At 49.8% G+C, this 23,617-nt stretch overlaps 3 protein-coding genes across 6 annotated transcripts in view; 1 reads left to right on the forward strand and 2 right to left on the reverse strand.

The window, feature by feature from the left end:
* Mmp24 (matrix metallopeptidase 24) overlaps positions 1 to 3,857 on the forward strand; it is a 44,502-nt gene extending 40,645 nt beyond the window's left edge. For both annotated transcript variants that reach the window (XM_008840740.2, XM_008840739.3), the window contains one exon: positions 795 to 3,857. In XM_008840740.2, coding sequence (XP_008838962.1) covers positions 795 to 1,132 — 338 coding nt within the window. In that variant the 3' untranslated portion in view covers positions 1,133 to 3,857. The remainder of the gene's footprint in view (positions 1 to 794) is intronic.
* A 1,538-nt stretch (positions 3,858 to 5,395) lies between these two features.
* Positions 5,396 to 12,363, reverse strand: Eif6 (eukaryotic translation initiation factor 6). Of its 3 annotated transcripts, none has more exons than XM_008840741.3 (7): positions 12,231 to 12,363; positions 11,951 to 12,073; positions 11,779 to 11,864; positions 10,109 to 10,284; positions 9,221 to 9,397; positions 8,842 to 9,023; positions 5,396 to 5,681 (listed from the first exon to the last, which is right to left on the reverse strand). In XM_008840741.3, exons 2-7 carry the CDS (start codon positions 12,055 to 12,057, stop codon positions 5,672 to 5,674), a joined length of 738 nt encoding a protein of 245 aa, XP_008838963.1. In that variant the 5' UTR covers positions 12,058 to 12,073; positions 12,231 to 12,363; the 3' UTR covers positions 5,396 to 5,671. The 3 variants fall into 3 exon arrangements, with proteins under 3 accessions (XP_008838963.1, XP_008838964.1, XP_017655536.1); XM_008840742.3 differs by having other exon boundaries at positions 11,951 to 12,066; positions 12,231 to 12,352; XM_017800047.2 differs by lacking the exon at positions 12,231 to 12,363 and having other exon boundaries at positions 11,951 to 12,219.
* A 2,171-nt stretch (positions 12,364 to 14,534) lies between these two features.
* Fam83c (family with sequence similarity 83 member C) lies at positions 14,535 to 19,860 on the reverse strand. Its single transcript, XM_008840792.2, has 4 exons — positions 19,375 to 19,860; positions 16,462 to 16,629; positions 16,124 to 16,248; positions 14,535 to 15,789 (listed from the first exon to the last, which is right to left on the reverse strand). Exons 1-4 carry the CDS (start codon positions 19,843 to 19,845, stop codon positions 14,535 to 14,537), a joined length of 2,019 nt encoding a protein of 672 aa, XP_008839014.1. The 5' UTR covers positions 19,846 to 19,860.
* Between the last annotated feature and the right edge of the window lie 3,757 nt (positions 19,861 to 23,617).

The following is a 23,617-nucleotide window of genomic DNA, read 5'->3' on the forward strand; positions in this document are numbered from 1 at the left end:
GGAGAGCCTCAGAGACAGGTGTCATCAAGGACTCTGACCAATGAAAGTCCAAGCCAGGGTGGGGAGCCAGCCAATGAGGAGAGTTTAAATGAGTTGCTTTGCCAGCTGAAGACTGGCTGGGTTGCTAAGGCTGTTGTTGTGAACCTTCAGGTAGCTGCCCAAGAAGTAACTGGCAGAGCTGCCCAGTCTGCGTGCCTCCTTGCCTTCCACCCTCCCCACTAGAAGGGTCCTAAAGACCTTGTATCTGTTCTGCAAAGTGATATATGCCAAGCCATTGTTAATTTTGGAGAGGTGGTATCTGCTGTTAACAGAAATCCTGCTCTCTGCCTACACTGGCTGGGACAGGAGCTGGACTGAGGCTCTAGAGCTATGGAGACTGTGCTGTACAAATCTTAAGTAGGGAGCTTGATCTGACCCTTGTAGGGACCCTAGAGACACAGTGCAAAGAGCTGTTTCAAGGCTAAAATGGTCCTATCTGTGCAATACAAATTGAACCATTTGCCAGCTCTACTTAAAGCCCCTCAGGGTTTTCCCAGCACTTTTGAACTAATAGACTTTGAACTAATAGGCTCCGCATCCCAGGTGCCCCTCTCTGCAGTTGTGTTGGCTACTCAAGCACTGCACTCATCCCATCACTATGATTCCAACAAGACACTCCCTCCACCTAACATGCTACTTGTCCCTCAGAGCTCCCCTACTGCACACTGCCATAGCACCCTGTGCCCGTACTGGTCCAGAACACATACCGTGAAGTGTCTTGCAGTGGTGATGCTGAGCCCTTCCCACTTCCGCAGATTATACCTACTTCTACAAAGGTCGGGACTACTGGAAGTTTGACAACCAGAAACTGAGTGTGGAGCCAGGCTACCCACGCAACATCCTGCGTGACTGGATGGGCTGCAACCAGAAGGAGGTGGAGCGACGCAAGGAGCGGCGGCTGCCCCAGGATGATGTGGACATCATGGTGACCATCAATGATGTGCCAGGCTCTGTGAATGCTGTGGCCGTGGTCATTCCCTGCATCCTGTCCCTTTGCATCCTGGTGCTGGTCTACACTATCTTCCAGTTCAAGAACAAGGCAGGCCCTCAGCCTGTCACCTACTATAAGCGGCCAGTCCAGGAGTGGGTGTGAGCAGCCCAGAGCCCTCTCTGTCCACCTGGTCTGGCCAGCCAGACCCTTCCTCACCAGGGTCTGAGAGGCAGCTCTAGCCACTGCCCACTGGGGCCAGTAGGGCCCTAGGCCAGGTTCGTATAGCTGAAGTGGTGGGTGCATTGGTCTAGGCTGAGTGTGAGGCAGGGAGTGATGGTGGCTATGCCCCGGGTGGGTGTCTGGCACCCAGCTGCCAGCCTTCTGTCCTGGGTAAAACTCTCTACTCAAGGGAATATGCCAGGCCCCATCAGGAGGCAGGGATCATGCCAGAAGAAGCCCCTGAGGTCACTGCATCCTGTGGTATCCATGAGGCACCACAGCTCGTCGTGGCTGGGACCCAGCACCCTCTGTGGCAAACCAGCACTAGCTCTCATCCCCCATCTGGGAGATGCCACCAGTCCCAGTCCCCTTCTGCCAACACCTGCTGGTCAGATGTCCCCTCACCCCTACCCCACTATCCTCCAAGGCTGCAGTACTCCTGTTGCCAACACAGTGGGCAACAAGATTGGGTTTCTCCAGCTGACAAACAGCAGATCCCTCAGGAAACCTGCTCCATTTGTCAGGTCTCCTTTGAGACCCAGGATTTAGGGTCACATGCTGCAGGCAGGGCTGTGGCCCCGCTGGTCGGACAAGGACCCGGCTGTCATGTCGTGAATATTTAAATATCCTATCACTACTGTTTAAAGTTCCATTTTGCAAAGGATACTTGAGGCTTTAGGTCAATTAGAGGTTGACTGTCTTGGTGATGAGGTCAGTATGTTGGTCCTTCCCCAAGCACTAAGGACCAAGGTGCTGCTAAAGCCACTCCAGCACCCTGATACAAGCTGGGGTCCTGTCAATGAGGTTCAAGAGTGGGGCAGGAGCTGAACCTGTTTCTAGAGGCCGATCCAAGTTTGTGACCATTCTCTACTTCCCTTCCATTAATGCTGTCCCCAGCCCTGTTCCAGTCTGTCCTTTGCAGCCTGGGGACTCAGCCTGACCAGTTAGATGAAGCAGATGTGGCTATAGAGCCATCCCTGTCATGGGCTCAGAGTAAGGGAACCAGGGCAGCCTTTTAAGTACTCCATTCACATGCCCAGCAACCCTAAGGCAACTCAAGTCTGGAGAGTGTTTATGCTCCAATCTTGACCCTGGCAGCCCAGCTCACTGGGCCCATCTTCCTGCATTGCTCTTAGTAAAAGGGTACTCCCCGGCTGGGAATAGCCCCAAGCCTAGGGACTTCCCTTTTTGACCTCTGGGGGCCCCTTTCACATCTGGCAGAAGTTCCTAGGTCTCAGCTTGACTTGCACCAATCTGATAGCCATGCTTGTTGCTGAGAAACCCTAGGCGTCAAGACCAATGGGTACAGTGATGTTCACTGGCTCTCTGCCAAAGCCCAAAAGTGGTGTCAGGCAGTCTTCAGGGTGCTAGCAGGGACTAAGATGCCAACCCTGCCCTCTGAGCCTGCATGGACCTCGCTCCCACCCTGTGGCCTCTGGGTTTTGGGTCGGCTTACCCTGTAGCACAGACAGGGACCCCTGCTGCCTTGGGAACTGTAAAGTCTCTTGTCCCAGAAGCATCTACGTGGGTCCACTGTGTCCCCTGTCATCATCATCCTGTTTTTCTCATTTTGGCCAAGGGCAGGCTCCCTGGGGCAGGCAGGGAACAACTGCAGAGATTTAGTGATTCATAGGTTTGTACAGTGTTTTATACTTTGCAAAGCACTTTATTAGCTCACATCTGTCCACTCACATGAAACTCTGTAGGCCCTGGGAGGCTGAGGCAACTCTCATCTTGCCCTCAGTTGAAGCACAGGGGGGTCTTGTTATTTGCCCCTGCCATCCAGTGGCCTGGCTGGGTCTTGAGTTCCCATCTGTGGGCCCTTCTAGGGTCTGAGATCAATGTCTCTCTACTCCTCTCTTCCTGGCCTCACTTCCTGGTCCCTTTCCTCAGGTTGGTGCTCTTACTTCTTGAAAGCTCTAGGCCCCGCAGGCTCCCTGTTGGCTCCTGGTACAGGCCAGCTGAGAAAGAGCAGGAGATGGAGGCAGGCAGCCCAGGCTGCAGATGTGAGGGATGCAGGGCCAGGCCCAGAGAGGGCTCAGCCTGGAGGCTTCCAATCTTGGATTCTCTGCCTGCAGTCATCTGTTTGTCCATCACCCCAGGTCAGAGCAGTCAGAGGGGCAAAGCTATGGGGGCCCCCCAGCTCAGTTTTCCCTCAGCCTGGGGGACATCACAGCATTTCAGTGTCGGTCACATTTTAAACTGATCAGCCTTTGTATAATGTTTTTTAAATCATTTCTAAATAAAACAGAAATACAGAGTGTGTCTTTTTCATGGGTTGTGGGAACAAAGACCGGAGTCTAAGAGTGCTCTTAAGTTTCTGGGAGAAAAAGGATGCTTGGGGTGTCCTGGAATTAACTGCCTCATGCATCTTCCATCCAGCAATCAGATGTCCCCTCTCCCAAAGGCCGGGGAGCAACCACCTTCTGAGTACGGCAGGGTCACACAGGCTGCCCCAGGACACTGCTGGAGAGGGGCTTAGAGGTGAGCACAAAGGTCTGAGCTGGGTTTAGGGGCTGGTGGGGGAGGGAACAGGTTCGAGATTGGAGCCAGGACTTCCAGTCTCCACCTTTCTTGATTCTTTGTCCAGAGTGACGGGGTTATAGGGGTGAGAAAACAAAAGCTGGCCAGGCCAAAGAGGGCACGGAAGCCGGGGCGGCCGTGTCAGTACCAGGGGGTGCAGGCGATTAGAAAGCGCACGTCGTCCAGCGGCCTCCACCAGCCGGGCTCGGGCTGAGGCCGCTGCGGGGCTTCGGGCGCCGGCGGCTGGGGTTGCGCGGGTTGCGCGGGCTGCGGGCCATCCGGACCACCGCTCAGCAGAGCGCCCATGGCCTGCAGGACACAAGCCCACAGGGCGTCAGGCCAGCCCAGGTCACCCCACCCACCGCCACCACTCTGCCCGCCCTCCCTCACCTCTGGGAGCAGGGGAAGCGTGCCGGAACCAGCCAGGCCTCGGGAGGAGCAACGTTGCGTTATGACGCAGCAGCCAAGCCCGTGGAGGGAGGGACCCGCACGGAGGGCGGGCCAGTGAACAGAACCAGCTCCGCCCACAGCCCCAGGCCCCAGCCGCCCGAGGGGCACTGGGCACCCTTCTCACCCACAGGAGGCCTGGGAGGGGCCTGGAAGCAAAAGCTGCCACCCCAGCCCCCCCAGCGCAGACAAGGCAGAATGCCCTGAAGCTGGACGCCTAGGAGCCAGAACAGGATTCTCACCCTAGCAGGGAGAGTGGACCAGATTCCCATTCTCTGAAGACCCAGGTAGAAACTGGCTTACAAATGGGACTATAGTGGAAAGTGTGGAGGTTTTTTTTTTTTTTTGAGACAGGGTTTCCCTGTAGCCACAGCTGGCCTGGATTCATTATGGAGACCAGGCTGGCCTGGAACTCACATAGATCCGCCTGCTTCTGCCTCCCAAGTGCTGGGATTAAAGGCATGCTACCCACCCAGCAAGTAGGATCTTTTTTAAAAATTCCTTTATGTGTGTGTGCCTGGTCCCACAGAGGTCAGAAGAGGGTATCTGCTTCCCTGGAACTGGAGTTACATGTTAAGTACTAGGAACTGGACCTGGGTCCTCTGTGAGATCAACCAGTGCTCTTGGCTAAGCCATCTCTCCAGCCCCAAGTTCTCCATTTTTTTTGGGGGGGGGGTGTCTTTTTGAGACAGGGTCCCTCTGTAGCGTCCCAAGTGCTGGGATTAAAGATGTGCACCATCACACCCAACTTATTTATTTATTATGTATGTTTTTGAGACAGGGTCTCCCTGTAGCCCCAGCTGCCCTGGAACTCGTTACGTAGACCAGGCTGGCCTTGAACTCAGAGATCTGCCTGCCTCTGTCTCTGCCTCCCAAGTGCTGGGATTAAAGGCATGCGCCACCACACCTGACTTATTTTATTTCTAGATTTTATGAGTGTTTTGCCTGCATGTATATAAGTGTACCACATGCATACCTAGTGTCCATGGATGCAAGAGGCTGTTGGATCCCCTGGAGTTAAGGATGGGTGTTAAGCACCATATGAGGGCTGAGAACCAAACCTGGGACCTCTAGAAGAGAGTAAACATGCTGTTAACCGCTGAGCCGTCTCTCCAGCCCCAAGTTCTCCCATCTTGATGAGGGAATGCAGTGTGTCAATTCCACCCAACTTTTCCATGACCCTGGAGCAACTGGGACAGAAGTTGTAAAACAGGCCCACAAACACCACACTGAGAATGGTGGGAGGCAGCTGCTCTTTAATGGGGTGAGGCACAGGACAGCAGAACTCTCATCCTCCTGGGGCAACACAAACTGACAGCCAGCATGACATGGCAGGCTTCTGGGAACAACAGATTCAAGAACTGGCACAGGTGAAGAAGGGCCAGGCACCCAACCATTCAGCACTAGTGAGCTCTCTGCCACACCTTGCTGCCAACATCTGGTCTGGATGAGCTCTGGCATAGAAAAATGAGCCAAAGTCCAGAGGCAGGAGCCCACACAACTGCTTGTGACTCATGTGAGGCTGAGGAGGAAAGAAGAAGCATTATCAGTAGTTGTTTCACAGAGTTCAGAGTGCCCACCCCTGGACTTCTGTTCTAGTTCAGTTCTGAAAAGCCACACCCAGAGCTCCACCTGGCCCACCCAGGTTCCAGGCCTGACTCTATCCTACACATCAAGGTCCAATCTAAAATTCTCCATGCTTAAAAAGTAAAGGCCAGGCGTGGTGGCGCACACCTTTAAACCCAGCACTTGGGAGGCAGAGGCAGGCGGATCTTTGTGAGTTTGAGGCTAGCCTGGTCTACACAGCGAGTTCCAGGACAGCTGGGACTACAGGGAGACTCTGTCTCAAAGACTAAAAAAAAGTAAAAGTAACTATTTCCTCACTCAGGCAGGCCACCTTTCTTTAGTTTATTCAGTTCCTGATCTTAAACTGGAGCCTCAGACCATTAGAGGAGCAAGAAGAGTCAATGAGAAGAAAGGATATACCAGACCACAAGCCTCCCAGTGGCCAGGGTGCAGCCAGAACTTTGGCCTCCCTTTCCAGAAACTCTCTTACTGCTAATACAAAAAGCCTCAAATACTAGCTAGAAAACAGATCTTCTCTGTAAGGATTAAGTGAAAACATTCTTACTACAGGTGATAATCACATGCCTAATAATAAAACTGAAATAATGATTTTGTGTGCATGGGTGTGGAGGTACACTTGCTAGTGCAGGCACACACAGAGATTGATGCTAGGATCTCTCTACCGCTTCTCCACCTAATTTTTTCAGACAAGGTCTCTTACTGAACTTGGAGCTCATCATTCTCTGCTAGAGACTGCCTGGCTAGTGAGCCCAGGATCTGCTATCTCCACCCTCGGCACTGGGGTAATAGACATGCCACTGCACCCAGCTGGTACACACATGCATCCCGGGAATCTAAACTGAGACCCTCATTGCTTACACTTTACCCACTGAGCCATCTTTCCAGCCCCATGAAATACTTTTTTTTTTTAATTATTTTTATTTTATGTGTATGCGTGTATTGCCTGCATGTAGGTAAGTGCACCCGTGTCATGCAATGCCCATGGAGGTCAGAAGAGGCTGTCGGGTCCCCTGCGACTGGAGTTACGCACAGTTGTTAGCTGCCATGTGGGTACTGGGATTTGAACCCAGGTCTTCTGCAAGAACCAGTGTTCTTAACCACTAAGCCATCTCTCCAGCCCCAAAATACTTACTCTCCCTTTCTAGTACCCATTCCTATTACCTAACAACACAGGCAAGGGCTACCAGGAACATATCCAACGACTAGCAATTCCACCTGACTTTTGTTCATCACACTACTATTGTCTGGCACATAGAAAGTTTTAGAACAAGAACTTTTTTAGGCTGAAGGTGTGACTCAATAGTACAGTACCTGCCTAGAGTGCATCTTTCAATTGTTCACCAGCACTGACAGCAGTGTTAATCAGGGTGATTCCCAGAATGTCCCCAACAAACTCTCCTACAGTAGCTTATTTTTAAAACTCACATAGCCAGTTGTGGTAGCACACACCTATAATCCCAGCACAAGGCCAGCCTGGGCTTACACATAAATGACAATCTCAAACAAACAGAAACAAAAGAAACACAGAATTGGACTCTATCCCAGACCTAGAGAATCAGAATTCCCTGAGATTACAGTAGGAATCTATATAAACAACCAACCCAACATAAACTAAGCTCAAAACCTTAGGCTGAGTCAAAACTTTTTGATATGGGCATTTAAAAAGGCCTCAGCACTCTGGGAATACTACTTTTATCCTTCATATAGTTTCCCATCTCTGTATCTCAGGTTCTTCCCCACTGGTCTGTCCATATTTAAATACCTACAACTCATTTCCTGAAGCCAGACTAAGTGCCCTTCATGAAATATCCCTGATCCAAAATTTCTCACCAGTTTCCCAAGATACCCATATGAGGAAATTAAGGCACCTTTTATTCCTCCTTTGAAAACAGCTAAATGTTACATATGCTAACTATATCTCCCCTAATACACTGTGAACCCCTCAGAGGCAGGATATAGAACTATACTGCCTGACTATCCCTCATGGAGTCTTACCCACAGGAATCAATAAACTAAGGCAAACAAATGCAATCAAATAAAGGGAAAGTCTATCCATGGTAAGCAAAGGACCTGTCACTTGGCACTTGCTCTATTTTAGAATTTCTATCCTCATAGAGGTTCCTGTGCTGGTTGGACATGGCATGACTTAATGTCATTGACAGGATGAGAGAAACAAGGCTGAACTACCCAGCGCCTGCTGCTCTTCCAGAGAAGATTTAAAAGGCTCATACTTCACAATCTCTAAGGTTAGTGTTCCAACCTCCCAAGCAAGTGATGGGACTATAGCATACCCTGTTGCTTGGTTTGGGGGGATCTGTTGTTGGTTTGTTTTGTTTTTTGAGACTGGGTCTCCCTGGAGCCTCAAATGGCCCGGAACTCACAGAGATCCACTTACTTCTGCCCCCGATCCAAGTGCTGTAATTACAGGCATGCACCACCATGCCCAGCTTGCACGTTTTTTTTTAAACCCACAAAATTCCAGACTGTGAGGAGGCAATAGTGAGATGCTCAGTGGGTAAAGACACTTGTCACCAAACCTGATGATCTGAGTTTGAGCCCCAGAACCCAAACGGTAGTAGGAGAAAAACCAACTCTTACAAGTTGTTCTCTGACCTTCACATGCTCTCCAAGGCATGTGTGTACCCCTTTCCCCCACCCCAATAAATAAATGTTAAAATAACAATCCAGGCTGTGATTCTGATCAATACTCACCTCTAAATCATTTGAGAGCACCCTTAGCTACTGGGGTTCTGTAGTGTTTGAGTAGCCTCCTCACCTTTCCTAGCCAACAGTTCCTTTCTGTTTCAGTTCCTGGGCTACTCCCTAAGGATATTGACACAGAGGCAAATACAAACTGCAAAATACAGTCAGTAATCAATGAGTAAGATGGATCATAGGAAAGATGTGCCTAGACAGCTCAGTCTTAGAAGATGACTGAGTGTGAGCAGATGGAAGTATTGTTTACAACTCTATGGCAGTATACAGATTCACTCACACCTGGAGAGAACCTCCCAGTACAAACACAATGTGGCTATGTTGATTCCTCTTCCTCTACCCTCAAATGCAAAGCGAATCCATGCCAGGGCCCCTGATACCTGTCAATAAGGGAATCCCGCATGCTGGTAGCAATGGTGCTAGGCTGGGCTTCATTCAGCTTAAAGACGCTCTCCACCACTGACAGCTCTGTGCTGGTTGTGTCCAGACCACAGAAGGCACACCAATCATTCACCACCATCCCAGCAGCAATCACCTCACTTCCTCGGTTCACAGTGCCTGCCTGCAGGACGGGCTCAGCATGGGTCATAGCACCAAAACTCAAATTTTGTTGCCTCCCCAATGAGAACTCTTCCCCAAAGTCTCTTCCATGATTCACAGTCCCAATCCCAAACTAGGGAAGGTAATGACCCAAATCCCCCAGCACTGACCAAAGGGATGAGCCTCAGTGGACAGGGATCAGAGAGCAGGAAAGCTTACCACAAGGGGGACCTGGAGAAGAGAAGACAGCTCATCCTGGTCTTCGATTGAAGTCTTAGGGTGCAACAGACCTCCTTGATTACTGAAGACACAGTAGCTTCCTACTAACGCCTGGTCAGCAACTGTCTGTCTGAAGACTTCCACCTTGAGCACATCAGCCAGGATTTCTTCTGTCTCCTGTTGGCCAAAGGTACTACTGTGTCAAAGGTCTAGAACATAGGCCAACGATCTAGGGACTATGAGCAACAACCATTCAGGACTTGGTTCCCTAAGCCCCTCATTTTTTTCCCCCTTTTTCTTTACTTTCCTTTTTTTTGGTCTTTTTTGACACCAGGTCTCCCTGTAGCTCAAGCTGGCCTGGAACTTGCTATGTCAACCATGCTGGCCTCAATCTCACATAGATCCACCTGCCTCTGCCTCCCGAGTGCTGGAATTAAAGGCGAGCGCCACCACACCTGGATAGCCCCTTATTTCTTTACTACATACCTGCATATGGAAGCCTCACTGAGAAAGAAGTGAGCACAGCTCAGCATCTAGGCCATTGCCTGGAGTCCCTAAGACCTAGGTAAGCCCTGAAAAACTTGAGCCTTGCCTCCATGTCACCTTCTTTGCTCTAATCCACACTCCAGTTCAACTGTCAACCATCTATCCTGGCCCATGCCTCAGGACTGGATAGGTTAATCTCCTTAACCCTGAATGGTGAATGCCTCCCTAGCTTCTAACACTGACACACAAATTCTTATTCCTACAAAAGCATGAAATCAAGAGTGCCCAAATACAGAGAGAAGCCACAAATGAAATCCCTACTTCCTGCCTTGGGAAAAGAATAATGACTAACCACTGACTAGGCTAGTCCTATAACTTCTGGGCCAAGTTGGCCTGCCTCACCCTATCCAGGTCTGGGTGGATCAAGGCCACATAGTCATTGCAGGTGGTGACATTGCCGAGGGCTGAGAATCGCTCCTCTACCCGCCGTATCTGCACTGAGTCTGGAAGGCTATTGCGAATGTGCTGCAGCTCCTGGTCAGTGGTGTTGTTGGGTACCAGTAGCCCATGCCTATTGCCTGGAGGAACAAAATTGGAGGTGGAATAAAGACAAACTATGAACATAGGAGATGATTCCTGGGCCCAAAGACTAAGGATACCTCCCAGTCCAGCCCAGGACTTTAGCTTTCACAGGACAGCCTCTACCTCAGACCCCACCCACCCACCTATGGATTCATATATAAACCAGGGGTCCCTTGGAAAGGCCCCCAATGGCTCAACAATCTGTCCCAACAAACTCTGTCCACCTCACCATTGTCAACTGGGGGGAAAGAACTAGCAGGGCGGGCTCTTGGCATTAGTATGCTTTACTATTCAAAATCCACCTAACACATTTACACACCTACCAGAATGGCTAAAAAAATTTTTAAAGAATCATCAGTATCAGTAACAATAAAGTGTGAAGCAACCAAAACTCTCCTATGCTGACAGTGTGAAGTGGACACCTACTTCAGACAGATAATTATCTGATTATCATCTATTACACTAAATGGTCACAGACTCTGTGACTATGTCATTCCACTTGAGGAAATATGTTACCTATGTTCACATTCACACAGCAGTAGTACTCCTACTGAAAATTTCCTAACTGCTCACTATTATCAGAATGAATACACTGTGATATATTTTTATGAAACACACATGAATGAACAAACCACATTACATTATGACAAACAAGACTAAAGCTTCTGCCTGTCCTTAAGAGCTAAAATTAAAACCTCCGAATCTCAAGTTACTTTCATTAAACCAGGCTAAAATCACCCATGTCAGGTCAGATTTTTGCTTCATGTCCTAAGGGGATGATTGGAGATCAGGATGTTCTGTTTGAGATTAGAATACTGAAATATATCAGAAAATACCTATTTTTTTAGGTAAATAAAGGCCTTACTAACCCTAATACACAGAACTAAAGGGTAGTAATTGGTATACAGAATGGTTGGGCATGGTGGCACACACCTATTAATCCCAGCACTTGGGAGGTGGAGGCAGGAGGATCACAAGTTCCAGGTCATTTTCAGAGAGTGAGGTTAAAGCCAGCATAAGACCGAAGACCAGTCAACAGTGGTGAGCAGTCAAGGAGTAAGGATGACAACCTGGATGAGGTTCCAGGTCATTCTGTTCGCCTATGATTCAAATATAGGCGAACAGGATGACCTGGAACTTCAGCCAGTTATTTTACTAATCAGAAAAGACATGAGATTCAAATCCTCCTCCACCCTAGGTGTGGAACATCGTTCTTGGTGAGTCACACACCATTGTCAGTTTCCTCAACAGTCAAATTAGGACAATGCTCACTTTCCAATGTCACTGTGATGAAGCAGAACGAGACCAAGAACGAAAGCTTTCGACATGACTTTGTCAGGACTACTCCCGAGAGCCTTTGCCAGGGGTTGTTGTGAACTGCAGCCGCCCTGACAAGACTCCAAAGTACACGCAAATGCTGGAAAACCCGACCACGCAGGCCTCCAGGACTTAATGATTCTAGATGCTCCCCGGAGACCCCGCCTGCTTACCCACGCACATGCGCCCGATGATTCTGCAGCCCGCGATAGATGCGTGCACCACAGGGATGGTCTCGGAGAGCTCGCCCTCGAACACGCTGCGGGTACAGGGGCCGGGTGGCTGCGGGCTCCCGCGGTACCCAACCGCGTGCCCCCGGCCTCTCTCCCGCCGCCCTCTCCTCACCTGTAGAAGTTCTCCGACCCTCCGATGGCCACCAGGCAGTAGGAGTTAGTGAGCTTGGCAAAGCAACCGATCTCACAGTTGTTCTCGAAAGACGCTCGCACCGCCATGAAGGAAACCTAAGGGCTAGGCGCCCGGCAGTGCGGGGCAGATAAGGCCGCTCAGGAGCCTCAACTCGGGCTTCGCGCCCCCTGGGCTCTCAGGCCCCAAGTCCGCCGGCCCCGGCCTCGCCCACCCCTGGGCCCGAAACTGACCCTCTCCGCCCCCCTTCCCACCAGCTCACCAAACGACTCTACTTCTCCACACGCTGCAACAACTTCCCCCTTCTCCCGTAACAAGTTCTCTGTTTCCGCCTCCTCCCAGGTCGGCTTCCGGAAGCCGAGCCTCGCGTGTGGCCACTCTAGCCCCACGCTTTGGGAGGACTCTGTGGTGGCCAATCGGCTGGCCTCGGCCTTGGCTCCGCCCAGCATCAACTGGCCCCGCCTATCCCCGCTCCAAGCGCGCAAGTTAGGCTTTCTAGTGGAGCTTTTTAGGAAGCGTGATCAGCCAGACCTGTCGCTGGTTGGATGGGAGACATGGGGGGAGGAACCAGGGATGTCATGCAGAAGATGGATTAATGATGGAGGTATTTACTGAAGGGAAGACGGATAAGAGAGGTTTGGAAAAGGAGATGATCTCAGTTCGGCCATGCAGATCCGGAGCAGAAGCAAGAGTCAAGGGCTGAGGATTGATACTTGGAACTGAAGCCTGGGGTGAATGAGACCACCCAGGAGAGTGTGCAGTAGGGAGAGGTGAGACCAGGACAAAGTGGCTAGAGGAAGAGGCACAGCCAGAGAAGCATAGCGAGGCAGAAGAAGGTACTGGAGAGAGGTGCATGTGTGAAGCAGGATTTTAGGCATCGGTTGGAGAGGAAGGATGCGAAGGCTGACTGGCTTCCACGATGTGCTTCTCACACATAACCACTTCCTCAGCAGCCACCTTCTGCCCAGGGATAGTGGTATGGACCAAAGGCTCTGTGCTCATAGGATGAACTTGGCTCATATTTGTAGAATCTACAGAAGCCCTCAGGATGTCTCAGAAGGCCCCAGTGAAGGCAGAAGGAGCTTAGAACCACTTACCTTAAGCCCTCTTTGAACCATTCACTCTTCTCTAATGAACTCCCTATTCTGAAGGAAAATAAAAGGCCCTTTTCCCAACCCTATCATGCAGATCCATAATTTAGAATACACCAGGCTGCTGCTGGGTCTAACCATATCTGTCTTTATTGAGTTGTATCATGTACTGTCCCAGGGAGGTGTTGAGCCCAGGGCGAGGGGGGGTGGGGGGGGGCAACAAACAGCTGCAGCCTGTGCTTGATGAGACATTCAGCAAGATGATGTGTATGTATGCATATATGTGTCTGAGAATCCACATGCTCTGTCTTCCCCAGTTCACCCCAGAACTGCTCACTAAACTGTCTTTATCTGGCTTACTCTACCAAGAAAACTCTCTCCTCCATCTGCCTCTCCTCTAGCCCCTATCTTTCAAGCTGCTTCAAAGTTGACTTCTTTCACATAAACTTTCCTGACCACTGCACCATTTCCATGACCTACCCACCTCTGTTCCTTGTTAAACTTTGATTTGCTACACATCCATCTTACTCTTCAGTGGTTTTTACATTTAATTTGCATCCCTCAAGGTCTGAGTCTAATTCATCTTTCAGCCCTATGGCATGTGCAGGGCATGGCTGGGAACATAGGAAGTGTTAGTATGGGGGTCATGCATGTATTTATAATTTATGGACTTTGAGGGGGATCTGTAGTGTGCACTTAATGCATGTATTTTATATCACCATTCATTTAGCCAGACAACATTTATTGAAGATAACTGGTGTGAAATGCCCAGCACAGTAGCATATAATAAACACTCAATAACTCTGGGTTCTCTCTCTCTCTCTCTCTCTCTCTCTCTCTCTCTCTCTCTCTCTCAAAAGAATCTTGAGCCCAGGGAGTATCTGACCTGGCCTTCTAGATGCCTCCCCTCCCCAAGCAGCCCCAGCTTCATACTCTGATGCCACAGTCTCACACCTGAGCATGCCAATTCTTAGTGAATGGAGGAAGGATCTGCAACTAAAGGTCTGTTTGACTTAATCACACAGACCTATGTGTACTTACTGAATGCATCTATGAGTATAGCCAGTCACTGTTCTGTGTATACTGTATGGGCATTTGGGGAACCTTTGTAGGGCTTTGGGGTTTTGTGCCAGAAGGTCCAGTTGGCTATGGCTATGGTTTAAAGACAGCCTCCTGTCTTCTAGACCCAGATCACCAGGTCTGAGGGAACCTGACTCAGGGGCATCCTGGCCCCTGGACAGGAGATCCAGCTGGCTGTAGCTCTGGCTCAGGGACAGCCTCCTGTCATCTAGTGTAGTGTTCATATTTTGTGTACATAGAGACATGGGAACTGCTGATACTGTATGTCATGGCTGCAAACAAAACACAGTTTTTAGAGCCAGAGGACACAGGACTGGCAGAGTTTCCTAACAGCTATTTAATCAGACCTGCCTCCAAATTAACCATCCACACTCTCTGGACTTCAGTTCCAATACTTATAAAAGAGGAGAAATAATTATAACTATATCCCAACAAGAGGCATGGCCCAGAGTCAGCCGCTTCTCATCTGCAGAGCCCACTCCAGCCATGCGAACTGGGCTTGGTCCTGGGAGACCATTGGTTCCAGGCCCCTCACTCCGGAATGGGCCATACTTGGTGATGAGGTCCAGCTGACTGTGGCCTAGGGTCTGCTGCCATTCATCTAGACCCTGCTTGCCAGGCCTAGCAGAGGAGTTGGATTCAGGTAGCATTTTAGAGCCCTGGGCTTTGGGGTTTTGTGCGAGAAGGTCCAGTTGGCTATGGCTATGGTTTAAAGACAGCCTCCTGTCTTCTAGACCCAGATCACCAGGTCTGAGGGAACCTGACTCAGGGGCATCCTGGCCCCTGGACAGGAGATCCAGCTGGCTGTAGCTCTGGCTCAGGGACAGCCTCCTGTCATCTAGGACCTGCTGACCACACTGAAGGGAACCTGTGTTGGGGGTAACCCCAGAGTCTGGGCCTCCTGATTCACCTGCCTTAGGGAAGAGGACAAGCCGGTCCAATTGATAGTGGCTTTGACTCAGAGATGCCTTCTTCTCTTCCACTGTCTCCAGGGCTGTGCCAGGTATCCAGCGACCTCGTGGGAGGCTGGGCTCCTGGCTTCCAGGAAGCCCATTCTCTGGGAGCCGGGACAGAGCTGGGATCCCCCGGGTAAAGTGGAGGAGGGGGCGGGAGCATGGGAGCAGAGGTGACCCCACTGCCAGGGTCAAGGGATTAGCACCACTCTGGTTGAGGGCAGGGGATGACTGAGACCATAGAGATGCTCCCAGCTTGCTCAGGTTGGCCCTGTAGGGACTAGGACGGGAGCCATGGTTAGGATCTGAAAGCTGACGGTGCAGGGAAGGCTGACCACCAGTTTCACACCGGGCAAGACTTGGCGATGAGGACCCCATACCCGTGTCACTGCAGCCACCGCCTCCTGGTAGAGCAAGGTAGGAAGAGCGGCCCAGAACAGGTGAGCGCTTAATGCTGCTGAGGCTGTTACTGGAGGGTGAGGAGCATGTAGCACTTGGGATACCAGGCCCAAAGGCCAGGGTCATTGGGGGAGGACATGGTACCCGAGGAGACAGTGGATCCTCATTGCCACAGAAGCCTTCCACAGGCTGTGATTCAGCATACAGACAGCGGAACTCCCGATCAAAATCTTCTACAATATGGCCCCTCAGCTGCAGTACCATGCTCGTGTGGGCCTGGCTGCAAAGCCAGGTGAAGCTGGGGGCAGAGGGTCAGGATCAGAAGTCAAAGTGCAGAGTCCAGGGCTCAACAGGAATTTTATAACCAAGGAAGCATGACCAGAAATGAGGTTCCCCAAAGTCCTTCCACCTCCCATGTGTAGTAGTTACTTTCTATGCATTCGGTAGAGTGGAGTCCCCCAGGGCTGACTTGCTCCCATCCAGCCCATGCCCTGCACAGTGCCTAGCACACAGCAGCAGGGGCTTAGGTCATGTTTGAAGGGATGGATGGAAGAAATTCAAAGTGGGCAGATGTGAGGTGTCCTTACTAGCCCATGGCATAGGCACAGGCTCCCTCCCCTTCACCAGCTCACCTGTAGCTGCCCGCCACCACCTGCTCACAGTCGATGATGACAAACTTCTCCAGAGCCTGACCGGTGAAGCGGCGACCTGCCTTGCTGCAGTATGTGTCTCCACATGTGCTCCGCACACGCATGTTCTGGACCAAGGGTGGGAAGAATTGGGAAGGTGACCTTAGGGAAGTGGAGTCAAGCCATGTCTATGTCCCAAGGGATCTCTGGCCTCACACAGCTAAGGGAACCCTGTGCTCAACTCCCACTGACTCCCCTAATGTTCATGCATCACCAACTGCCTCTTCCACCCTCCTGATTCCCTCCTCCATCCATGTGCTGAGCCCTTAGCCCACACTGACCAGCAGGTGCCCCCCGTTGAGTTCCATCTTATAACACATCTCCAGAAAGTGCTTCAGGTGCTCCTGGGCCAAGAGGAGGTAGACAGGAACACCACGTCGGCTTGAGGCCTCCATGAGGTCACACAGGAGCTCCATGTCAGTGAATACATCCATCACCACAGCCACCACCTGTGGAGGGAGAGGGAGGGGAAGTTCAGCCCACCCAGGAAAAGAATGGGGCTGGATACCAGGATCTTCAAGAACACCTGTTTTCTTATTTCTTTGTTTCATGTGTGAATGTCTCTGTGTGTGTGTGTGTGTGTGTGTGTGTGTGTGTGTGTGTGTGTTTGTGACAGTAACCCAGGCTGGTCCTTAACTATAAGCTTCCTGTCTCAGGCTCACAAATATTGGGATTACAGAAGTGTGCCACCATATGCCTGCTTTAGCTTGGAGGTTTTAAAAAAATTATTTTATATGTATGAATATTTTGCCAGCATGCATATATGTGTACCATGTGTCTGGTGCCCTCAGTGGACAGAAGAGAGTGTCAGATCCCTAACCCAGGCTGGTCCTTAACTATAAGCTTCCTGTCTCAGGCTCACAAATATTGGGATTACAGAAGTGTGCCACCATATGCCTGCTTTAGCTTGGAGGTTTTAAAAAAATTATTTTATATGTATGAATATTTTGCCAGCATGCATATATGTGTACCATGTGTCTGGTGCCCTCAGTGGACAGAAGAGAGTGTCAGATCCCCTGGAACTGGATTTACAAACAATTATGATTGTAAAAATGATGTCAAAGATGTCTCTGGATCAACTATGTTAGTCTGAAGCTCCACTTCATTTGTGAGAGAAGGCAGGAGTTAGAAGCAGACTCAAACCCAGTTCCCAAACTGGTTCCCCATATTTCTCAGTAGCTCCAGCCCTGGTCTGGCCCAGAGACTGAATGTCTGAGGCACTCCTGAGAGTAAGAGAGCCATAAGCCTGTGTGGGAGACCTTAGTGTCCTTCGCCAAACTTGCCTTGGTTGCTCTACGGAGCTACAGAGGTCTGATGTGACACCTTAGACTCACAATCTCATTTATATCCACGTGTGCCAAGTGGAACCAAGTTTTCCACTTAGTTGAGGGTTGGGGCTTATGCCCCCAATATACAAAGCATTCCCAACGTCTCTAGCTGCCCCTTCTTCCTATTGGACATATCTGCTGTGAGATTCTTCTGTCTTGGGTAGGGCCTGGAAGTGGGAGGGACAGAGCCTACCAATGCAGCTCTGGAATCAAAAGGAACTGGGTTCAAATCCAGACTCCACCACTTCCTAGAAGTAGAGTCTTGGGTAAGTTGCTTCACCTTTGGAACCTCAGCGTCCTTGTCTCTAAATGGAGTTAATAATAGCTGCATCTGGGAGTTACAAGGGATTAAATTAGAAAATGCTGGGCACACAACAGAAGCTCAATAAATGTGTCTTTCCCCTTTCCTGTTGCCTTTTACTCCCCTACCCCCACCCCCCTTCCTGCTGTGTTCTTAGCAAATAAGAACATTGGACTGCAGAGAAAGGGAGTACATCCAGGCCATTTTGGGAATCAGTAACAGCCAAGCCCAGGAGCCTGACTTCTAGCCCAGGGGCAGAAAGTCTAATTGGATATGAGCAGACAAGGCTCTGGGGATGCCCTAATCCATAGCACTGGTCTGGCTAGAGTGGGAAGGGGCTGGCAGGAAAGATCAAAAAGGGACAGGAATGACAGCAGCAACAAACTCACTAATAACACCTTTCCCGATGCCAATCAGGCCTAGCCTTCCCTGTGCCTGGGGCACAGGCAGGCTTGCTAGCCAGGCTCTGGAGGTACTGGTATGATCCTACCTCTTGATCTCTGCAGCAGGAGTCTGTTCCTATCTCAAATCGTGCCAGAGATCATCATGTCTAGTCCCTGGCTTCTGAATAGGAGCCAAGGCTCCAGGAGCAAAGTTATACTGCTGTGGGGCAGGGGACTTCCAGGTGTGACCACCTCTAACTGTGTTCCATTTCTCCTTCCCTTGAGCTCAGCAGCCTCTACTCTTCAATTGTACTTGGTACCAAGCTAAAATGCCAGTCCAGGCCAAAGCCTGTGTACCAGTACCCAATATCCTGCTTCAGGCCCAGCTGCTGAGGCATCACAGGAACATGATGTACAGCTGGAGACAAAGTGACCAGCAAGCAGAGCCATGTGGGGTCTGATCCAGAAATCCCTTATTTCTCCTAGAACCTGACAACCTCCCTAGGCAATTTCCTTCCAACCCCTCTCTGGCCTGTTTCTTCCTCTGTAAGTCAAGGCCATCGCTCAGATGTTATCCATGGTTGAGATCTTAGTTTAGGGTTCATAAAACTTTTTGAGAATCTGATGAAGGCCATAGTATTCACTCCCAATAAAGATGAAGTAAGGACCACCCCCTAAAATATATACAATTCCACATGCACTTCCAGGGGTGGAGTGAAGTCCCAGAGGCCTATGCCCTGCTCGGTGCTTACCTGTAATGTTTTTGAGTGCCAAAAGGTACCAAAGGAAACAAAGCACCTGCCTACCTTTTAGCAGCCTGGGATCTAATAGAGAGTCTCATTTCTGCCCTTAAGCCTCTGGGCAGCCTTGGGCTGGTTCCTTTCTCTCTGAAAGCCCCTATTTCCAAATCTGTGAAATGAGGGGCTGGAGAGATGGCTCAGTGGTTAAGAGCACTGGCTGCATCTGAAGAGGACCCTGATTTGATTGCCAGAACCCACATTGTGGCTAACAACCATCCGTGGCTCCATTCTAGGGGATCTGACGCTCTCTTCTGAACTGAGGGCACTGCGTGACACAGGTGCACTTATATACATGCAGGCAATACACTCATAAAATAAAAATAATAAAAATTTTAAAAGTAAAAAAAAAAATTTTAAATGAATGAAGAGGTGAGGCCCTTACCGTACGGGCCTGGCTGAAGAGGAAACGAAGCAAGTCCTTGATATTCTTAACCTTGTCCCTCTGGAAGTGTACCACTGCCTGGGTGGGGCTGAAGCCTGTGGCCTGTGGAACCTCAGGCCAGCCCAGGTCCAGGTCTGGGGGATCTAAGTCAGAGGCCATGGGGAAGTAGGTGCCTGAGGTAACTTCAGAGAGCAGGCTGAGGCCATCAGGTCCTAAAGTCTCTGACCCCTGGGCCTCACTGAGCTCAGGGCCCCCACGCACATGGCTGATCATGTAGTCCACATCCAGGGCACTCAGGAAGGGCAGCTCCCGCTCTTCAGAGATGACCTGCAGGTAGGCAGCCTCACCCCGCTCCAGGAGGGCATCGGCTGCCAGCCGAGCCGCTTCACTGTGCTGCAGCACCAGAGGTGAACTCTCCCTCCACCACGGCCTCTTCAGTTCCTCCACCCGGCCCCGCAGGGGTCCTGCCATGCCCCGGATCCCTCCAGGCCCTAGGCCTCTAAATGAGTCTCTCCATCTAGTGCCCTACCCACCGGCAGGCTCCATAGCTTGCACAGGAGTTGGCTGCAGCAGGAAGTTACCAACAGAACCACCTCCAGCCCTCCAGCCCCGTGTATGTGTGGCAGGGCCCCCAACCTGTTGCCACCCTAAATCAGAACCATGCTCCGCCCCATTGCCCCTGGCCTTGGGAACCTGTTGGATCAGCCCCATCCGTCTGCCTGCTGTTGGGACTCGCCTGCTCAAGGAAGTGGCAGTGCCAGGCCCTTAACTCATGATGTTGCAGGGCTTCCCTCCCCTCCCACCACAGCCACATCCCACCAGGCTTCTAGCAAGTCAGCAACCCTGACCTTCCCTCGACCTGCAGAGGTTGGATTACACTCCAGGGGGACAGGGTGCGCTGCTCAGAGATGCACCAATACACACACACACACACACACACACACACTCCATGGTGAATGAATGACTCAAGACACCCAAATAAAGACAGAACACACAGGCAGATAGATATGCTAACACACTGACCATTGACCAACATGCAGATGTAAGACTACTGACTGATACAGATCACACATTTCATCAAACACATGTAAAATGAACCAAATACTAATGTAGAAACTGGCAATAAGCCCCAAATGTGCCACAATAGGTAATGCATGCCTTGGTCCACATATAAGACTTCCAGGGAGGATTGAACAGGGCCAAGGAGGTTGACTCCCATCTGATCCCACCTGAGCCTCTGCTCCCATAATCACCCTCCCCACCACCATAACTACAGTGTTTATGGCGCCCTGTCCTATCCTCACTCCAACTCTGAGCCCATCCTCCCAGGACCTGCAGTTTGAGCCCTCACTCTGGCCCTCAAGAATGGCCAGGAAGTGTTAAAACACATATCCTCTAGGCTGCACACATGCCAAATGTGCTAGAAGGTCTGAGAGTCTAGAGTTTGCCTTTTCCCCTATTTTATTATATATATACACATATATATATATATATATATATACATATATATATATACATATATATATATACATATATATATATATATGTGGGAATAAAAAAAAGGCTGGCCTCAAACTCACAGAGATCCACCTGCCTCTGCCTCCCAAGTGCTGGAACTAAAGGTGTATGCCACCACACCCAGCTATTAATATATTTTAATTGGTATACATTGTACATGGTACTGGGTTTCTTAAGGACATTTTCATATAAGTTGGAGCTTGCCATTAAAAAAAATTGTTTTGTCTTTTTGAGACAGGGCCTCCCTGTAGCCCTAGCTGGCCTGGAACTCACTATGTAGACAAGACTGGCCTTGAACTCACATATTTTTAGTTTATGTGGATGAGTGTATTGCCTGTACGTATGTAAGTGTACCCAGGTCGTGCAATGCCCATAGATGTGGGCATCAGATCCCCTGGAACTGGAGTTATATATATTACAGATGGTTGTTAGGGGCCATGTCAGTGCTGCAAACTGAACCTGGGTCCTCTGCAAGAGCAAGAGCTCCTGGCTGGAGCTTGCCATTTTTGTTAAGACAGGATATAATGTAGCCCAGGCTGGCTTTAAACTCATTATGTAGCCAAGGATGACCATTGACTTCTGGTCCTCCCGCCTCTATCTCCAGAGTGCTAGGATTACAGGCATACATCACCATGCCCAGTTTATTCAGTGCTGGGATTCTAACCCAGGGTTTCATGAATTAGCTAAGCAAGCATTTTATCCACTGAGCCATATCCCAAGCCTTGGAACTTGCCTTTTTAGCCAGTGTTTTAACCAGGTGCTATTTCTAGCACAATCAACTCCAGAGATGCTCTGGGCCTGAAGGGAGCCCAGCTATAGCCTTCCTCCTCTCCTCCAGGACTGAATAGTCAAAGATTGTTTCAGAGGGTGGGTATGTGGGTCTGGGCTCAGGAGGGTGGGGAAAGGCTTTGCTTTGGAGAAGGGGTCAGCAGTTGGCAGCTCACATGGTGACAGAGTGGGGCTGAAGGGAACAGGATGGTCACCACCTTCCTACAGAGGAGTGAGATATGAAGAAGATGGTGGGGAAATCAGGGGACCACGGCCACATCTTCACATACCCTGTTCAATATGCACTTGGTTTATCTGATCTATGCTCATTCCCAGAATAGACTCTTCTGAAAGAGCAGAACTTCACAGGGAATGGGGAGTCTGAAGAGGGTGGCTGGGAGATGGGATACAGAGGGTGAGTGGCCCAGGAAAGACATGGGGAGCCGTACACTGAGACTTGAAATGCTTCCATTAGTCCCAAGTACAGGAGCAGAAATCAGAGCATGTGGCCTTCTAAGGAGGCCTTTCCCTGGGGGTGGGTGAGCTACAGAAGTGGTAAGATATTAGGTAATCAAAGTTAAACTGTGGGAGGGTGATGAGCTATGGGGGCAGCAAAGGTGACAGAGCCCTCATTAGGACCTTATCTCCAGATGCATTTGAAGGGGAGAACCAGGGCCTTATCTGGATTGGAGAACAGCTCCCAGGAGGTAGGTAGGCAGGTTTGTGTGTTGCTGAGTTAATTGTGTTTATCTCTGGTACACAGGTATAACTCGTGCATATATTGGGCTCTGTATCTTTTTTACATTTATTTATTTTGTGTGTGTGTGTGTGTGTGTGTGTGTGTGTGTAGTCAAGTGCTAAGACATGCATGTAGAGGTCAGAGGACAACTTTTGGGAGTTGGTTCTCTCCTTCTGCTGTGTGAATTTCAGGTGTTTTGGGTCATCAGGTTTAGTGGCAAGCATCTTTACCTGCTGAGCCCTCTCACTGATCCCTTGTTTTCTACTTTTATTTGTGGTAAAATATACATAAAACTTACAGTTTGGGGAACTGAAGAGATGGCTCAGCAGTTAAGAGCATTGGTTGCTCTTGCAGCAGACCCAGGTTTGAATCCTAGCACCCACATGGCAGCTTACAACCACATGTAACTCTAGTTCCAGAGGATCTGCTGCCCTTTTCTGTCCTCCATAGACATTACATGATGTGGGTACACTTACATACATGCAGGCAATACACTTCTACACATAAAATCAAAATAAATTAAAGAGAAAACCCTTACAGTTTTCACCACAGTGCCATTAAGTACATCCATAGCATTGTGTCACCACTACTGCTTTCCATGTCCAAAACTCACCATGGTGCAAAACTAAAACTCTACGCACAAAACAGTAAGTCCCTATTTCTCCCTCTCTGCCCCAGCCCTTGGCAGCCACCACTCTACTTTTTGTCCCTAGGAATCTGATTACCCTAGGGACCTCATTTAGGTGGAATCATGCCAAATTTTTCTTCTTGTGAATAGCTTTGTTCACTTAACACGATGTCCTCAAGTTTCATCTGTGTTGTAGAATGTGTCAGGATTTCCAAAGCTATTCCTGTTTTATGTGTGTATAATATTTTGGATATCCATCCATTCACTGATAAGTATTTGGATTGCTTATAGCTTTGGCTATTATAATAATGCCACTTGAACAACATGGAAGTATAAAATTTTCTCATTTTCATTTGTTTTGACTAATTGAAATGGGGTCTCATGTAGCCCAGGCTGGTCTCAAATTCACTGTGTATCTGAGGATGACCTTATATTCCTGATCTTTCTTAATTGTGCCTCCCAAGTGCTGGGATTACAGGCATGCATCAGCATGTTCAGCTTGTATTTTTGTATACTCCCCTCTATGCCAAAGTTTGTAGTGGATTCCATTTTTTCAAGTAAAAAAACCTACAGAATATTGGCAGTTTCAT

The sequence above is a fragment of the Nannospalax galili genome, unplaced genomic scaffold (assembly GCF_000622305.1).
Source record: "Nannospalax galili isolate Female #2095 unplaced genomic scaffold, S.galili_v1.0 scaffold221, whole genome shotgun sequence".
Taxonomy (NCBI): Eukaryota; Metazoa; Chordata; class Mammalia; order Rodentia; family Spalacidae; genus Nannospalax; species Nannospalax galili.

Bases quoted from the DNA above. Each gene is read 5' to 3' on its own strand.
- Eif6 (XM_008840741.3), bottom strand. From the start codon at position 12,057: ATGGCGGTGCGAGCGTCTTTCGAGAACAACTGTGAGATCGGTTGCTTT. The intron at 10,285-11,778 runs GTAAGCAGGCGG...TTGTTCCTCCAG, and splicing joins CATCGGGCGCATGTGCGTGG to GCAATAGGCATGGGCTACTG. The intron at 9,024-9,220 runs GTAAGCTTTCCT...CCCGTCCTGCAG, and splicing joins TTCTCCAGGTCCCCCTTGTG to GCAGGCACTGTGAACCGAGG.
- Fam83c (XM_008840792.2), bottom strand. From the start codon at position 19,845: ATGGCAGGACCCCTGCGGGGCCGGGTGGAGGAACTGAAGAGGCCGTGG. The intron at 16,249-16,461 runs GTCAGTGTGGGC...CCCTTGGTCCAG, and splicing joins TCAACGGGGGGCACCTGCTG to AACATGCGTGTGCGGAGCAC. The intron at 15,790-16,123 runs GTGAGCTGGTGA...CTCTGCCCCCAG, and splicing joins GTGGTGGCGGGCAGCTACAG to CTTCACCTGGCTTTGCAGCC.